Source organism: Cicer arietinum, chromosome 4, assembly GCF_000331145.2.
Source record: "Cicer arietinum cultivar CDC Frontier isolate Library 1 chromosome 4, Cicar.CDCFrontier_v2.0, whole genome shotgun sequence".
Classification (NCBI taxonomy): Eukaryota; Viridiplantae; Streptophyta; class Magnoliopsida; order Fabales; family Fabaceae; genus Cicer; species Cicer arietinum.
Window position 1 is genome coordinate 56,980,221 of NC_021163.2, and position 17,748 is coordinate 56,997,968.

The 17,748-nt window shown below is 31.2% G+C and overlaps 2 protein-coding genes across 5 annotated transcripts; both read right to left on the reverse strand.

The window, feature by feature from the left end:
- Positions 1 to 2,047: 2,047 nt before the first annotated feature.
- Positions 2,048 to 4,882, reverse strand: LOC101505121 (abscisic acid receptor PYL8). Its single transcript, XM_004498343.4, has 3 exons — positions 4,525 to 4,882; positions 2,749 to 2,964; positions 2,048 to 2,641 (listed from the first exon to the last, which is right to left on the reverse strand). The coding sequence occupies exons 1-3, from the start codon at positions 4,654 to 4,656 to the stop codon at positions 2,423 to 2,425; spliced, it is 567 nt and encodes a 188-aa protein (XP_004498400.2). The 5' UTR covers positions 4,657 to 4,882; the 3' UTR covers positions 2,048 to 2,422.
- Positions 4,883 to 6,504: 1,622 nt separating this feature from the next.
- On the reverse strand, positions 6,505 to 11,339 carry LOC101505779 (uncharacterized). 4 transcript variants are annotated; one of them, XM_073367071.1, is made up of 3 exons: positions 11,179 to 11,318; positions 9,224 to 9,289; positions 6,505 to 8,971 (listed from the first exon to the last, which is right to left on the reverse strand). In XM_073367071.1, exon 3 carries the CDS (start codon positions 8,923 to 8,925, stop codon positions 6,811 to 6,813), a length of 2,115 nt encoding a protein of 704 aa, XP_073223172.1. In that variant the 5' UTR covers positions 8,926 to 8,971; positions 9,224 to 9,289; positions 11,179 to 11,318; the 3' UTR covers positions 6,505 to 6,810. The 4 variants fall into 4 exon arrangements, with proteins under 4 accessions (XP_073223172.1, XP_004498402.1, XP_027189943.1 ...); XM_027334144.2 differs by lacking the exon at positions 9,224 to 9,289 and having other exon boundaries at positions 7,120 to 7,288; positions 7,408 to 8,971; positions 11,179 to 11,339; XM_004498345.4 differs by lacking the exon at positions 9,224 to 9,289 and having other exon boundaries at positions 11,179 to 11,339.
- Positions 11,340 to 17,748: the final 6,409 nt, after the last annotated feature.

A 17,748-nucleotide genomic window follows, 5' to 3' on the forward strand; every position in this document is an offset into this window, starting at 1 on the left:
AGGTTCTCCATTTTTTTCTCACTTCAGGTATCTGTTAATTGGAATGAACAATGCTCATAAATGGGTGTAACTTTTCACATATGTTAAAAAATATCTATAAGTAAAAGCGAGTCAGGGATAATATTATCAAATTATCTTTATTAATAAAGGGTATTTTTCTACTTTCATAGATGTAAAAATTTACTATAATGTTTTGGGATTCTATAAAATTTACTTAAAATGGAATTCTATGTTTAACATATATATAAACATTTTTGCAACTCCATACGTTCATCAATCAATGAAGTTGATTCGATTCATTCATTAGAATTCTCTGTAGAGTATTGTTGAGATCCACATTAGTCTAACATTAGAATTCTCTCACAAGTGCTGCATATTTGGATTGATGGTGATAAAAATAAAATTTTGGCAATATGAAGTAAATGGAATTATATGTTTAACGCAATATGAAGTAAAATTTGGCAAATGCACGATACTCATCGCCTCTCAGCGAGAGAATCTTTTGTTTGTTTTTCAGACTGTCAACATACATGACCTGACCTAACTAAGAAGAAACAAAATTCTTAGACACATAACTTGATATAATATGTTTCAAATTGCACGATTGAATATTTTTATACAATAATTATATTCTATAACTTACCAATATATATATATATATAGTCAATCCTACTTAGTAGATTAGACTTGATTTTGTAAATGAAATTTTACATTCATTCGTTTTTTTCAAAAGTTAGTTAAATCTTATTATCCAACTTTTGTGACTAAATGATGTAAAATTGACAAAATCTCATATATGTAACTATCTTAGTCTCTCTTAATTGTTTGCATTTAGCGGTTCATTCTCTCCCTCCTTGAAATTTAGCCACCCCTTTTCTTTTGGGTTCTTTCTCTTTATTAAGAGGAGTGGTTAAGGATCAACTTTTAATCCTAAATCATTAATATAAATTGTTTCTTTCATTCTTTGTTATTTAAATAAGTAATTTTAAGTAATTTTCTCACATATTTAATTTTCTTTCGTATTTTTTGTTGTGATTTTGTTGTTTTGGCGCGACGTTATTTTAGTTTCTCATTTATTGTAGTGTTGTTTTGGTTTTCTGCTTTGGGGCAATATTATTTTGCTTCATATTGATAGTTCAACTTCGATCCAATACAAATACAATCAATGACTATAATGTCTTCAATGTTACAACTTCAGATGCTTGGATATTTCGGACACATTTTGTCATTTTATGGTATTAACCTACTGAATGATTTGAGTTGGTCGCATATTCAATTTTTTCAATTGTAATAATTTTAAATGGTATTATTTTTTATCGATGTAATTTCAACAAATTAAACATTTTTTAATAAATAAAAAACTTAATCTCGCTACCATTTAATAATAGTTATACCATTAAAACATAATAATGACGAGTTTAATTTAGATACACTAAACTATTAATCAATCAAAATTCATTTGGTTCAAGTATTAAGACAGTTATTAGTTTTTTGTTGTCAAAAGAAAGACAATTATTAATTGCAAGCCTATCTGATGATACGATTTGTGATTGATTATAAAGTTATACAGAATTGAATAGAGTACATTTTAATAAAATTCATAAATTACTGTTTTAACATTTAAATGATAAATTTATATATGCTAATTGAAATTGTAAAAGAGAAATAATATTTAACAAATTTGTGACATGCAAACCAGAGTCTGCAAATGTTCAACCTTCAGAATCTACCCTATCCTGTTGACCCAAAAAAAAATAAAAGAATGTACCCATCCTATCCTTTTTCCATTTCCTATATCCATCCTACCATAGTGTACTTGGAATCGCTGCAATCAATGATTTCATCCTTTAGATGAAGATCAAACGGATGTGAGCGATCTAATCTCTATCCAATAACTTAGGTCGGTTGAATCCAAATCCACCTAGGGCTTTTGTAGGGCTCACCTTAGTTGAATCTCATCCCATGAAAACTAAAAAGAAAAATGGAAGGAACTAAAGTATGTACAAAGGAAACACAAAAATGGAAGTAGCTATAGAACACTGTAACAAGAATTAACCTCGGCTACCTCAAATTTACTGACAAATCAAACCAAATTTACAGACCATGTTTATTGTTTAACCACCACCTATATATACAATAAAGAACATACCAAGAAAAAACATAACCATAGACATCTCCAAGAAGCACATCATCTATCACTTGTTACTGAACTGGATCCAATCACATCTCAATACTGTTGTTGTTCTTTTACTACATAAGACAGAAACCAGAATATATAACAAAGGATAATCGATAGAGCATATAAAATAAAACACTCATTTATAATTAATCGAAGCAGATCAATCGCCAGTCCGTCTCCTAAACCTCCAAAAGGAAAGCTGCTGAGGCTTCATCCATGGCAGCAACTTCTTATTATAAGCTCCTACATCTGATCAATCGGTTCGGTGCGGTCTTGAACAGCAATCCCTTCTGAGACATCGGCAAGTGATTTGAGATTGCACTTAATTACGGCTTCAATGAAGTAGCAGGTCTCATCCTTGGTGTTTCCCTCAGGTATATCCACCACGAAAGATTCAATTACCAATGTACCTGGCCTTCCATCAATGATTTCTGGGTGGAGGGACATGACAGAAGAGTAGTTCTGAAAGATAAAGGATATCATATAGATTTTAAGCTGGAATTTTGTGGTGTGAAGGAAATATACCAAAAATAAATAAATTAGTTTGGTGTACGGATATATATTCATACCCTAAGTCTATGATCACCATCAATAATCCTGATGCTGAGAACATGGTCATTGTCATCAAGGAGCTCCAATCTTTCTGTACTTGTAGTAGCAGGAAGCCCTGATTTAACATCAACTTCTCTTAAACTCCCTATCTCAAGGTTTCCCTTCACAACACATCTGCTTACAAATGGTTTGTACTTTTGTGGCTGATCAAACCTCCTCACCAAGGACCACACCTAGATCAAGCATCATAAATAAACATCACACAGAGAAGACAGCTGCTAGAAAAGCATAAACATAAACATAGCATTATACAAAAAAAATAGGATTCAAAGCAGATGCACGGTAAGTGTAATATTGTTTCACACCGACAATTAATAATAGACTTAATTGCAGTTCCGTTCCCTTTATTTTCACCAATTCACGAAATTGATCCCCTATTTTAAAAGTCGACAATTTCAGTGTCTCCCTCATATTTTTGAACTAAAAAATGACTTTGACATATTTTAAATGATGTGGCATACGATTTCATGATATAAAACCATCTAGATGCATTAATTATTCATATGTCATTAATTAAATTATAAAGATGAAAAAATGAAAGTTAAGTTTTTAAAAGGTTTTATTGCAATTTCGTTGGTGTTAATCATTCTATATGGCACGTTATTCAAAACATGCCAGATCGCCATTTTTTAATTAAAAAATCAAAATGAGAAACCAAAATTGTTAGATTTTAAAATAGATGGACAGATTTTGTGAATTGATAAAAATAAAAAGACTTAAACTACAATTAAGCTTTAATAATAACTCACCATGTTAACAAATAATGATTGAATAATTATGATTGGGTAATGATTCAACTTTTACACCACTTAAAAATGTAATAATTCAACTTTGGCAACACAATTTGCATCAACAAAACCAAGATGATTGAACCATTAATTTGATGATGCTAAAAATGCAGAATGTAAAGAAGACCACCAATCATTTAAAAGCAGCTAAATCCAGGAAGAAGCTATGCTTCACATGGACCACACTACCATGTTTTTCATTATTTGACAACAAATAGATCATCTTCCACTTAAGTTCTTCTTAACACAAACATTTGTTAACAACTTCTAAAAAATAGAAGCAGATCATACCACATTGTACTGCGAAGACGGTTAACCATAAAATAGACCGAACAAACATCGAAGCATTTTCCATACATACTCTTTACCTATGTAGTACCAATACTTCAAATCAGATTGAATCGGTGTTGTTAAACAGCAGTACAATATTTGAACAAATCACTATTGTTCCACAATACATTTTTTAATACAAATTGTTGTCAAATAGCAGCTATAGCAACGCTATAACACTGTTGCAAAGTGGAATTTAAACAAACCACTTTTTTCCCGATCAACAACTAACAACACTGGATTGAAGACATGTCAATATCCCACATGTATCGGTGTATGGACACCAACACAACACCGACTCATGTAATTACATTTAATCACTTCCATTTTATCATATTATTACAAATATCTACGTGTTAGCGTCACGTAGTGCCTGTGTTTCATAGCTCTTTACCAAAAATCAGCTAACCGTTTTAACATATAGATAACCACAAATCTTCACTCCAAATCAAATGACCAAACAATAAAAACACCATCACCATTTTTTTTTCTTTTGAACAAATAAAACACTGTTTAAAAGAAAATAAAAACGCATTCTAACAACCGTAACTGAATTCTAACACAACAAACCGTGAAAATAAAATAAAAAGAAAAAAGAAAAGAAAGAAGGGGAACCTGAGGAAGCGGTGCTCTAATATGCTTAACAAGAGCAGAAACACACTGATTGTTTCCAGGCTGGTGCCGGTGATGTCTTCTAATGTACTCCATCTCCATATTACTAAACCTTCCACTCCCAATTCCATTCATTTTCTTTTTTTTATTCGAAAACGCAGCGTTTCACCATGAAACTTCTATCTACACCGATTCAAATCAGCGTCGAAAAAGAAAGCGTGTGAGAGTCACCACATCTGATCGTGGAAACTAATTACTGAAGCTACCAAATATTTAAGAAGCTCTTGTTTGTTATTATCCTACAAAAAAGTAAATTAATTAATTTATGAATTTTTTTAATTGGAGATATTTATGATCGGTTGGTTTTCTTTTTTGACGGATATGATCAGTTGTTATGTTTGGTGAGTTATGTTGTTATTATTTTATAAATAAAAAGAAAAATATCTTTCTTAAAAAAATACTAGCACTTGTCTTTTTCATTCATTTTAAGATAGGACCCACTTAGTGCTATTATTTTAACAAACTAACAAATTCCGGTAATACACCTTTTATTTTCTGTTGCACTACATAACACTAGGGAAGAACACGTTTCTTTTTCCATTCCAACTAATTTTGAAATGGAAAAATATTTTGGATTTTTAAAAATTAATTTTATAAACTTAATTTTTATTTAAATATATATTTAGTTTAAAGTAATATAATAATTTTTTTAATTCTTTATTTAATGTTTAGAGTATATCTAAATATAAATTACGTTGTATATTTCTATAATTTATCCAAACACATATTAACTTCATAATATTAACTTCATAATATAAAGAAGGGTATTTGAGTTTTGGGTATTCTTTAAGAAAAAGTGTTAAACACGCAATTTAACAGTTTTACAAGTCTAATAATAAGATTTGCATAATGTAATTATTTTAAAAGTTGGTTATTAAATATATGTACACATAGTTTCACGAATTTTTATTAAATGACAATGTAAAATTATTTTATATAATTGGTGTATGGTCATTTGACTCATTTAATATTTATAGAGAAATTAGTATTATATATAAAATAAAATTGAACTCAACTCATGTAAATATTTAAAAATATTTATAACATTCCTAAATCAACCTCACATATGGACAATTATTTAAAGAATTTAATTTATATATGATCAGTCTAAATATTTTTTATAATAAGTGAAAATTAAACTATTCTTAAATTTAGATATTACATTACGAATTCTTATGTCAATTTGTGAAATTATTTTCTATTTTTATTTCATAAAACGTGTTAATTTTACTTAATAAAAAATTAATTTTTTTTGAAGTTTTAGTCAAAAATAATAATAAATAAATTTAAAATGAACAATTATTTATATTTTAAAAAACAATAAAAATATCAAAAAATTATTTTTATAAATACATTTTTATTAACTAAATTTCATTTTTGTTTTATATTAATGGTTCACTTAAAAAAAATTCATCAAAGTATTTTAGAAAATAAACCATTAACATAGAACGGAGATGAAATGTTACTTAATAAAAACGTATTATAAAAATATTTTCAATGAATCTTTTATTATTTCTAAAATATGTTTTAATATCTCAAAACAATATAAATAAGTCATCATTTTAGTTATAAAAACAACGAGAACTGATCATCGTCAAAAGGTACAAATGACTTTTAACTACTATATAGTGGTCCATCTTAAAATTTCGCATGATAATATTGTACAGTATCATGGAAGAAAAAAATTGAAATAATAACAAAAAAACATGTTATTTTCTATGTAACAATATTCAAGAGCGTTATTTGCCCGATCATTTCTGATAATATAATATCACTTTTAGTCATATATCAATCAAACATCATCAAATTATTATTAATTGGCATTTCAAGTTTTCAACCAAACCATTAAATAAAAAGGGTGCATGCAAGTTGTTAAAATGGGCATCATCAACAGGAAAAGCAAAGCACCAGGCAAGGAAAAGATAAATAGCAAGAAAATTTGATCATTAAACTTCTCTAAGATAAATAATACCTTTAGCTATGATTATATCCATACCAATATGAATAACAAGTTTCAAAATTACACAGCAAATCCCAAAAGCTGTGAATCCTTTCCATCCCAATTTCAACACCAAAAAGCACAAGATTGTGGGGTCAGGCTTACAAAATCAATAGTAACCTATGAAACTATATTTTCATCATCCTTGAATTTAATTCCTTAAGCCTATCTCAGTACTTATCTATACTGTGGAGTTTCATCTGTCAGGTGAACTTGGCAATTTGTCTTCATTAAACTTTTCCAAAATTAGCCAACACTTCATTAGCTTTTGTCATTGTCTGAAGGAGTTCTAAGGGAGTAGATGCGGGATCCAACTCTCGACAGCCCTTTGGAGCGTTTGGAGCTTCTAGCCCCGTCAGCAAGTAATTAGGAACCTGATGAGAGAAGCGAAAAAACTCCGCTTTAGGTATCTTCCTAACCTGATCATGGCTGTGCCTTTGAAACACTGTCCTGAAACCATCAACCTTAACAAGTGGTATAACCAACACACTTTCTTCCTCATTGACGTCTTCGAGCACCTCCACCATGTCATACTTGTGTATCACTTCATCTGGAGTGTTTTCGTTCCAATCGGGAGACCAGTTTTTATAGAGCGCCCAAACTTCTCCCTTTCCAGGAAAGATGCGAACAACTCCTCTGGTGCCTTTCGTCCACCTTACCTTATGCGAAAAAGAATTCAATGATTCAGTTGTTTCGTGCTTGCCAGTCCTGAAATCACCACAGGTTTTATAGAAACCAGAACCTATCCAATCTATTGGGCCCAATTCACTGTTGCTTCGAGAATTAAGCCAACTGATCTGTATTCTAAATGGATTTCTGGAAATTACCTTGTGAATTCTTGCATAATATCGAGGCATTCCATCATCTTCATCATAAGCAGCCCAGACCTGGTCGGCCTCAAAGGAATTTTCGGCCCTATCCATATCAAAATTGTGAAAATCGGGATCAGGAACACTGATTGCATCATTCTCCTTCAGAGTGTCATCAGATGCGACTGGAATAGAATCACTTTTACCATTTATAGCAGAACCTCTATGCTTCTCTGAACCAGTTCTTTTGTCACCGATGGCATTTTTTCGCCTCTTGTTTCCTTTGTCCTTGTTTGTAACCTTAGCTTCAGCCATTGATCTCCATTCTTGAATTTTTTTGCAAATTTCTCTCTTTGCTTTATCGATCAACATGTTTCGTAGTTCGAACAATGACAACTCTCTAGTGCTGTAGTGCTTACTCACCCTTTCTGTTCCCAAGTTATTTGTCTTTCCGGATTCATAAACGCGGCCAAAACCGGCTGCTCCATCTCCCTTGGTCATCATGTGCATGCGAATATCATCTTTCCTAAATTTCTTCATAGGGTTTTCAATATTACTAAAAGAACCACCGGACCCCTTATTCGTGAGATTCTTCTCCCATGTAGCACTTGACGCGACTCCCTCGAATTCTCTTTTCACACCTGAATGCTGCTTAACACTTACATCAGCAATAGATGACGATCCTCCTGCACTACCAAAACCAGGCATTCTTGAGTGAGGACCTGACTGAATGTTTGTCTTATTAAAACAAGTTGAGCCGGTTACAGGTTGACTCCTTCCAGTATGATGTCGAACCTTCTGATGATGTTGCCGAGAAGACCCATTAGATGACTTAACAGCATGAGCAGGTGGACCCTTCTCTATAGCCACAAAAGCTTTTTTACAATTGGGACATAAAAGGGTATGATTCAAATAAACCCTTTGATATTCATAATGTGTCCTGCACTGATTACAGATAGTCCAAAAGGTACCACTGATTTTCTGCAGAGGAGGAACAGAGGTTGGTGGTGGCCGAGCATTACTATTTTCAGTTCTTGCATTTGAAGTTGCTGCATTCTTGTTAAGATCATTAAAGCCATTTGAACCGGGTGCTCCAGATCGAGACGCAGCATGGTTAGGAGCATTATGTCGAGATCTTTCTGAACTCCGGTTTTGGTTATACGCTAGTCTCTTGACCTTATCCGATAGTAAACTCCAGGCCTCTAAAACGAGTTTAAACGCGCCCTCTGCACCTACAGTTTTGTTTTTGTCAGGGTGAAGAGTGAGAGCCAACTTTCTGTACTGTTTTCTAACCGTCTCTTCATCAGCAAAGGGTTTGACTCCAAGTATACCATACCAATCCATTTCTCCATTTATTTTATTCTCAGCAGAGATATAAACATCTAGAGTTACAAGAAGCTGGGAAAGACCCTCAAGTGGAGGATACAAATTTAGAGCCTTGATAGCAAATTTTTTTGCACCGGCATATTCCCTTTCAGAAAATTTCCTTTCCGCTATTTCTTTGGCCCTAGCTGCCTCACCTTTGTTGCACTCCATATCTTCCCAGTTGGCTTAACTCTTAAAATCTTGCTTCCTCGCGTAGCTGAAAGATATGAAATATATTTAACTATCAGATCTGGATTCATAGACACAGCACCTTTGCTGTAATAAAGCATTAATCACACACTAGACCCAAAAAAGAAATAAATAAATGAGACATTTCCCTAAATTCCTAAGATTTCAGTAGCAAATCAACGATAATAACTAAAACTGCATTTTGAGGTTCTATATGTCGAACATATTCCAAACTGGTAATGGAAAAAGCACCGGTGTATGCAATTAAATATTTTCTAACCTTCAAGGATAAGGCCTACTATGGTCAACTTGTTATTATCAAAGATTCCTTGCCACTGTTCTAGGCCTTCCGGAACCAACAAAAAAATAATATGGCATATATCAGAAGTTCAGAACAACGGTCTTAGACAACCTCTCAGTTATTTTTGCTGTTGTGAATGTATTTCTTAAGCAAAGAATCTAGTGTGCAATCATAATGAACTTTCCTCAAAGGAATACAGTACATTGTTTGTGAAGACAGACTAGCTTAAATATCATGGAAAGTAAATAAATAATAAGGATTTTGATATCTTTTCTCTCTAAATAACTTTACAAACCATCGCTGTCCAACAATCACATAAAAAATAAAGAGGAAGGGAAAGTTATCAAATGTTTAATGAACGTTGACAATCAGAGATGTCAGACTCAAATAAAAACCGAAATTCATCTTATGTTACTCACAATTCTGATATTATGGCAAAACATGAAACAAGTATATATAAAAGCTAAGAATGGATAAAATAATTAAATTGTCAATTCTTTGGTAAGCTTGCTTGTTAATAAAGTAATACTCCCTCCGCCGCTGACCTTTGGTCCTTTTAGCTTTGGACACATGTATTAAGAAATAATAAATTTAGGTTGGTTTAGTCTTTTTTACCCTTCATTTATTAAGTAAAAACATAATTCATTTAATGCATGTTTTTGAGTTGTTAAGGGTACAAAAGGAAAAAGATCATTAATTGTATCTTGGTTTTCTAAAAGAGCCAAAGTTATAGGACAAAAATAAAATGCTTCAAGGACCAAAGATTGGGGACGGAGGGACCATTTATTAAACTGCTCTTAATTTCCTCACTACAATGAAAAGAAAGATTAACAGATTACTACAACAATTAGCAGCTTTTCCAAGGTACAGCAATAAGAAATCGACATATTCAAGAAAATTCAATTCATAGACTCGCAGAAAAATAGTTTTATGGAATTTATTTATTCACATTTACATACCGTATAACAAATACATACAATTTCCTTCCTTTCCCCTCTAATCAACACTCACAGCAAGACTGAGTGTAACAGACTTGCAAGCATTAGTAACATATTAGTAAAGTTTAAATAGTATAATTTGTTTAGGCTTAAACGGTGAAAGAAGCAAGAAAAAACGTATAGAATATACCTATCAAGATGCAATTTGAAGTCCTTTCACTCAATAGGGTGCTTGGATGAGACGTACAAGGTTTTAAAAACTTGGCAGCGGTCTCAAGTCGAATCTAAAAGACTGTTTGAGAGAGCTTATAAACTACTTGTGGCTTGTCCATAAGCTGTTTTCAGCTAATTTCCATAAGCTCTCTAAGATAGCTTACGAAAATAGTTTTTAGCTTATATAAAAATAATTTGACTTCATTTTCACTTTGTTATAGAAATAGTTTATAATAAGCACTAACACGATTGCTATACGCGCTTCATTAACTTGTTTACCCAAACAGAGCCCAGGTCTTGTCGTTCATGTAGTTCTATTTCCATCAAGTGATTAGTCTAAGCAGTTGTAGAGGAAAATCAAAAGCTCATTTTCCATTTTAATACAGCAAGACCACGGTAAAAGTAACATTTTCTATAGCCATAAAACATAGCTCAATACAGCTAATTATTTATTTTCTTTTGGGAAACTTTGGGGACAGTATCACATTAACAAGCAAAAACACTGTACCCACAGCTTAGAACAAAGGACATGTTCGAAAATAAACATTTTTATTTTTATTTGTCAAAAAAAAAACATTTTTATTTTCATTTTTATTTTTTATAAGATAATAACAAACGAAGCGCGTGATAGATCTAAATGGACATGCATTTTCCAAACAACACATAACAGTAGAAATTCAGAGTTTGGAAGTTTCAGCAATTCGTTTAAACCCTAAGCACAAGATTTGTATAAGATTTCAACAGAAAAATAATGAATGCGAAGTAATGAAGGAGTGAAAGTACCAAATTGAAGAGGCTCTGTATGAGATTTGTGAATTTGAATCTGAGTAGATCATCACCATGTACAATGAATTGTTCTAGAGGAAAATCTAATTTTCCCCAAAATTATAGTGAAAATGAAAGTTATGTATTGCCCTAATTATTTTTCACTTCTTAACTAAAACATAGTTTTATAATAAAGTGGGACCCAAAAGTCTTAACTAGGGTTAATTTTTAACCCATGGTTTGCAGAATATGGTATTAACCATGACTGTGTTTTTTTTTAATAAATAAAACAGACCATCTTCTACGGTGATATTTTCGAAAATTCGTTTTACATTTTTAAGAAGATCAAATCAAATTTATGATATTTATACAAATTTTAATCCATTGAAATATTGAATATCTAAAAGTTGTATAATTTAAAATACTTTCATATGGAATGAATTTGAAAGATCTAAACTCGATCTGTGATAGAGTGGCAGACAAAAAGGTCAATTGATTTTCTATTAATTTAAGTTGTGATGTGGGTAATGACAAAGTCATATTCTTTTGATGTAACCATTAGTTAGATAAAGGTTGGTTGTGTGATAGGTTTTGGTGGTTGTTTAGTTTAGCTGTAGATAAACATATTTCAGCTGCAGAAACATTTAGCTATGGCTGGGTGTTGGATGGGAGGTGTGGCAATGGTGTAGAGTACAATATGTTGTTGAATAGTTTTGTTTTACATGAAAATATTGAGGACATGTGATTGTGGTGTCATGCCTTTAGAGATCAACATTTAGTCAAAGGGACATACCATTATTTGACAGAGGATGCTACTATAGTTGACTCTTTTCATGCTGAACTCGTTTGGAATAAATTGGTCTCTCTTAAAGTGTCTTTTTATTTGACGTCTCATGATTAATCAACTCCCTATGAAGGATAATATGGCTAGTCGAGGAGTTTTGATCTAGCAAAATATGTTATGTATTTATGGATGTGAAAAATAAGAATCTTTATTGGATCTATTTTTTCATGTCAGTTTTTCAACAATGTGTGGTCTCATATATTGACTTGGTTAAGTGTTCAAAGTGTTTTATATTGTTTATAATGTGAGGCGGTTACTCATGCTCAACAATTTGAATGTTTATTCCACATAAACAAAAAATCAAGGAAAAAAATTGAGATTATTTGAATGAGGTCCGTGTGGTTAATTTGGAAAGAACACAATTACCGTGTCTTTAATAATCAACAAAGTTCTTTGTTCCAAATTGTTTATTGGGTTAAACTTTTATCTTGACCTTGGATTAAATCTTGTATAAGTTTTGGAGTCATTTTTCTTTGATTTTGTTTTGGTGATTGGTTTTAGTTGTGGTATTGTTTCTAAGGCCATGTTGTAATCCACTTTGCTAATTACGTTGACACATCTTGTGATTTGAGTAATATTTATTTAATATATATTTTTTATAAAAAAATTAAACTCTTTTTATGAAAACAATATTTTAATATTGTAGAACTCACTTTTAAAATTACTTAGATATACAACTTTGATAAATTTATAAAACCATAATCACAACAATGTCATCAACTTAACTAAATAACATTTGACAAAGTTGTAGACTATTTTAAAATATTGATTGAAGTATGGATGTTTTTAAAACTAGCTTGTATAGCCATGAACCAACATGCAATTTATTTCACAATTAAGCCAAATGTCATACATTTAAAATTTGGGTTACAATATGAATTTTAGAGATACAAATAATCATTTAAATGGTGGATGAAACAAAACAGATAATAGGACAAAAAGTAAACTAATGCTATATTTCATCAAATAACCAAATTACGATATATGATTAAATAATGAATAATTGTTATTTTGTTTTGAATTAAACTATAGTAGTATTTGTTTTGACTGAACTTTGTTAATTTTGCAATATTAGATTCATATATTAAATTTCTATCAATTTTCATTTATGAATATTTGCATGTTATGTTTGTTTGGATATGGATTTTCTATTTTTTTAATTTAATTTTCAATTGTTACATTTCAATTTTACTAATGTACTATATATTTTACATTCTAAATTTATTATTAAATATCATACAAATAAAAGGAACTCAAATGATTCATGAAGACTACAGTTGCCAAAATCAACAATTTTGAAGAAGTCATGAAAGATTCATGAAGACTAACATGTAAATTTAAAGATAAAAGATAATTATAGTTTTTATGTGTATTGTAATTGTTTTTTGTAATGGGAAGATTATTTATTTTTAGTATTTAAGCTACAACAAGTAGTACTAGAACGAAATTTTTTTTGCCACTTGATACAATGAAGCAAAATTTATATGAATTCTTACATATGTATTTCATATAAGTTACATATTATGTTGAGTAATAAAAATAAAAATTCATTATTCAGTTACTTACTCATCTTTAAATAAGAGTCAAAGTAGATTTATTTCTCAAGTTGGTTTATATTTGAAGCAACATGTATTTACTCACCGTAGTATAAGAAAGGATTGAAGATTGTATTTACTCACAGTAGTTATTGGAAATGATGATGATATTAATGGAAAATTATTGGAAATAATGATGACATTAATGAGAGCTAGTGTTGTTGTGAATTGAAAAATAAGGAAGTCACACATATGAGGGATATCACACTAGTAGTGTATATAAGGTGGAGATATGGAACTTTGGGTGTGCCCCAATGGGTACCCCAATTTTGTAAAGGAGGAAAAACGCATGCAAAATTGACAACCACACGTGCGCGCTTCCGTCGTTAGTCTGGTCTGCTCAGCTTGCCTTGGTTTTGGCTACGTGATGTATTATTTTTTAGCATATGAAAATTAATAAATTATTTATTTAGTTAATTATGTAATTGTCCTCCACCGAGTCAACATTCAACATCTGATCCAGTCAATTCCTTGTCCCCGATTTAGCGCATCAGTTTTGTTGGTCAAAACCCTAATCGTTGGTCTCACACGTTTGCTAATGTCTAGTCAAAAACCTAAGTCAAAACTGAGTGCACGTTTTATGGTCAAACAAAATGTGGCACACGTTTATGTGGTCAAACAAAACGTAGTGCACGTTTCTGTGGTCAAAACCTAAATATTAGAACACACATTTAGTGTATCAGACGTAATGGATCACACTTTTCTCGCTGATGTAATTACGAATTTCCTTTATAAAGAGAGGATTCTCCTCAGTTGGAAAAACACACCAAAAAAACACTCCATATATGAGGTTTTTCTCCCTTCTCCCCTTTTCTTACTCACTTCTTATTTTTCTTTTGAGTGGTCTTAGTGCCATATTACGAGTGATAGTCATTCAACTGTTATATTTAGGGTGTAATTCTAGAACGGTTTTCTACGGTGCAGTAGAACTCCGATACAGATATCTGGGCTGTTTTATCCTGGGGATTTCGTGGTTGATAGTCTGTCTTGCACAATTTGAGAAGTACCTCGAAACGTCTTAAAGAGAGCAACCTAGTCCACGACTCAATCCAATAATATTTTTCGGTGGCATAAATTGTTTTTTCAAGGTTTTTTCGAAATTCAAAATTAACAATTTTAAGACGTTTTCATACTTCCATGTCTACCGATGAAATTACTGGGGCATGTTCTTATGCTTCTGACTACAACAAACCATTTCGGTTTGAGGGAAGTCACTTCAAACAATGACAACAAAAGATGTTATTTTTTCTTACCACGAAAAAGGTTGCCAATGTTCTAAAGGATGACATTTCTGTTGTTCCAAAAAACGCTGAACAAACAAAACAAGATAAGAAAGATGTTGAATTAACCCAATGGGAACATAATGATTACTTATGTAAGAATTATATTCTTAATGGACTTGTTGATGACCTATATGATTACTACAGTTCCGACAACAATACTATTAAACATGTTTGGGATGCTCTAAATAAGAAATATGATACCGAGGAAGCTGGAGCCAAAAAGTATGTTGTTAACCATTACCTCAAATATCAGATGACAGATTAGTGGAAGCTCAGTCTCACGAAATCCATAAAATTGCTCACGAGATCATCGCTGAAGGTATGTCCCTCAATGAACAGTTTCAAATTGCTGTTATTATTGACAAACTACCCCCTGCTTGGAAAGATTTTAAAAAATTTCTCAGGCATAAAACAATAGAATTCTCTCTAGAAAGTCTTATAACCCGCCTTAGAATTGAGGCAGAATCCTGGAAACCAGATCAGAAAGATGAAGTTCTTTTTGTGGCAAATAATAAGAAAAATAAATTCATCAGAGCAGTTCTGAAGTCAAACGACAAACAACTAAAGAATCAGAATCACACTTTAAAGAACAACAACAAGAATGAGAACCCTCCAAAGGTCTCAATCATAAGGCAAGAACCACCTCCTAGAAATGGCCCTCCCCCACCTTTTCTATGTTTTTGTTGTGGAAAAAAAGGTCATATGGCACACAAGTGTAGAAGCAAGCCAAGTTTTTCTAATCAGGCTAACCTGATAGAAAAGAAATTCATTGCCATAATAACTGAGATCGACCGTGTTGGTGGATCAGATGGATGGTCGATATACATTGGCGCATCACGCCATGTTTGTTGTGATTGTGCTATGTTTAAAACATACGTTGTTGTTGAAGATAAGAAAGTGTTGTTGAGAGATTCTCACACTACTAATGTTGCTGGTATTGGAGATGTGGAACTACTATTCACATTTTGAAAGACCTTAATTCTAAAGTATGTCATGTACACTCCATAAATAAGGAAAAATCTGGTCTTTGGGTTTCTTCTCAATAAGGCATGGTTTACTCAGTCTATAGGAACAGATTTGTACACCATTTCTAAAAATGGTATTTTTTTTGAGAAAGGGATACACCATTGATGGCATGTTTAAATTGAATGTTGAAATCTGTAAGACCCTTAATTTTAAATTCTAATTTATGTATTTTGGAGAATTTTGTGTTGAATTTCTGAGACTTTTTAGCCGATTTTATGGCATTTTGTGAGTTAAATGCCAAAAATATCTTTTTGGAGACCCGATTAAAATTATTCGTCGATGAATAATTTTATTTAATTACGGTGAATCTTTTGTAGAAGAAAAAAATTTTCTGAGATGCAGCATTTTTCAAAAAAATTCATCTACCCATTGAATTACAGCGAGAGTAGATATTTTTCTGAAAAAAATGATTTGTGATGTGATGTGAGGTGACAGACGTAATGATGATTTTTATAAAAATATCTAGATATTTGTTTAGATATTTATTATTATTATTATTATAATATATTATTATTATTTTAATATATTATATATATATAAGAAAGGAAGAAATGAAGCAATTTCCAATTCCCTTTTCACCTCAGCCTATCTTCCTCTTTCTCTTCCTCTGTTTCAAAAATAAAACAAGCTATGTTAGTGTTTTTTTCAACAAAACTCAAAAATAAACCCCAATTAATTACTAGATCTAAGCTTCCATTCGAGAAGTGACAGAAGAAAAAGTTGTTCATTGCCACGCTTCGGTGCTAGTGATTTAGTTTTCGACGCGACGTCACGAACTTAAATTTTACCGAAATTAAATACGGTACCGTAATCGCGTGTTAGAGCTAACGTTAAGGTAAAGGCTCCTTCCAAACTTTTAGTTTGCATTTAGGACATTAATTGTGATTTTGTGGAAAATAAATTTGATGTATTTAAGGTGTGATTTTGTGAAAAATTAATTTAATGTGATTATGAGTAATTTAGTGGAATTTAAATTTGAGGTGTGGTTTGTGGTGATTCAAGTTTGGTGTGATTTATATGTTCATAATTATTATTATGAATTTTTGAGATGTGATTTATTTGTGAATTTTTGAGATGTGGTTTATTTGTGGATTTGTGGATTTATTTGTGGATTTGTGGATTTTGTAGAAAATAAAAATATGGAGTTTTGAAATTGGGTGAGTTATGTTTGAATTGTTGAAATTTAATTGAGGTGCTATATATGTGTTGTGGAATTGAATTGATTGAATTTGGTGTGAATTGGCGGTAATTAAATTTGATGTGTTTGAGTTACGTAATGAGTTATTTTCAAATAAATGAGTTTCAACTGAAGTTGAAATTTTACGAAAAATTTAGAGTTGTTAAAGTTGTGAAAAAATTCAAATTTTAACTAAGTTAAAGAGTTTGAGTAAAAAGATATATTGAAATTAACAATCGTTAGAGTTTAAAATGTTACTCTTTTAATTACTCTTTGATTGAGTTTAAAAAGAAAAAAAAGGGTTTAGAGTATTTTATTAACTCAAAAATTTCGGTGCTTTAATAGTCGAGTATGTGTATGTGAAATTTTGACAATATTTTTTTTTTTTAGTTTTAACTAAATAATATAGATTATTTGGTTTTAAAAGTTTGGTGTGTGAGAAAGATTTAATTTTAGGAATTTTGTTGTGTGTGGATTAATTTTATTGTGAACAAATTGTTATAAATATTTATGTTTATGTAGTTAGTTCCTTGAGTCTCGAAAAGGAATCGAGACCGTTTGAAGTAACAATGTCGATTTACAAGAAAGGGGGGTTTGAATTGTAAATGCACCTTTTTAAAAATTCATGTTAAAAACTTAAGAAAATAACTCAAGATTGATCTT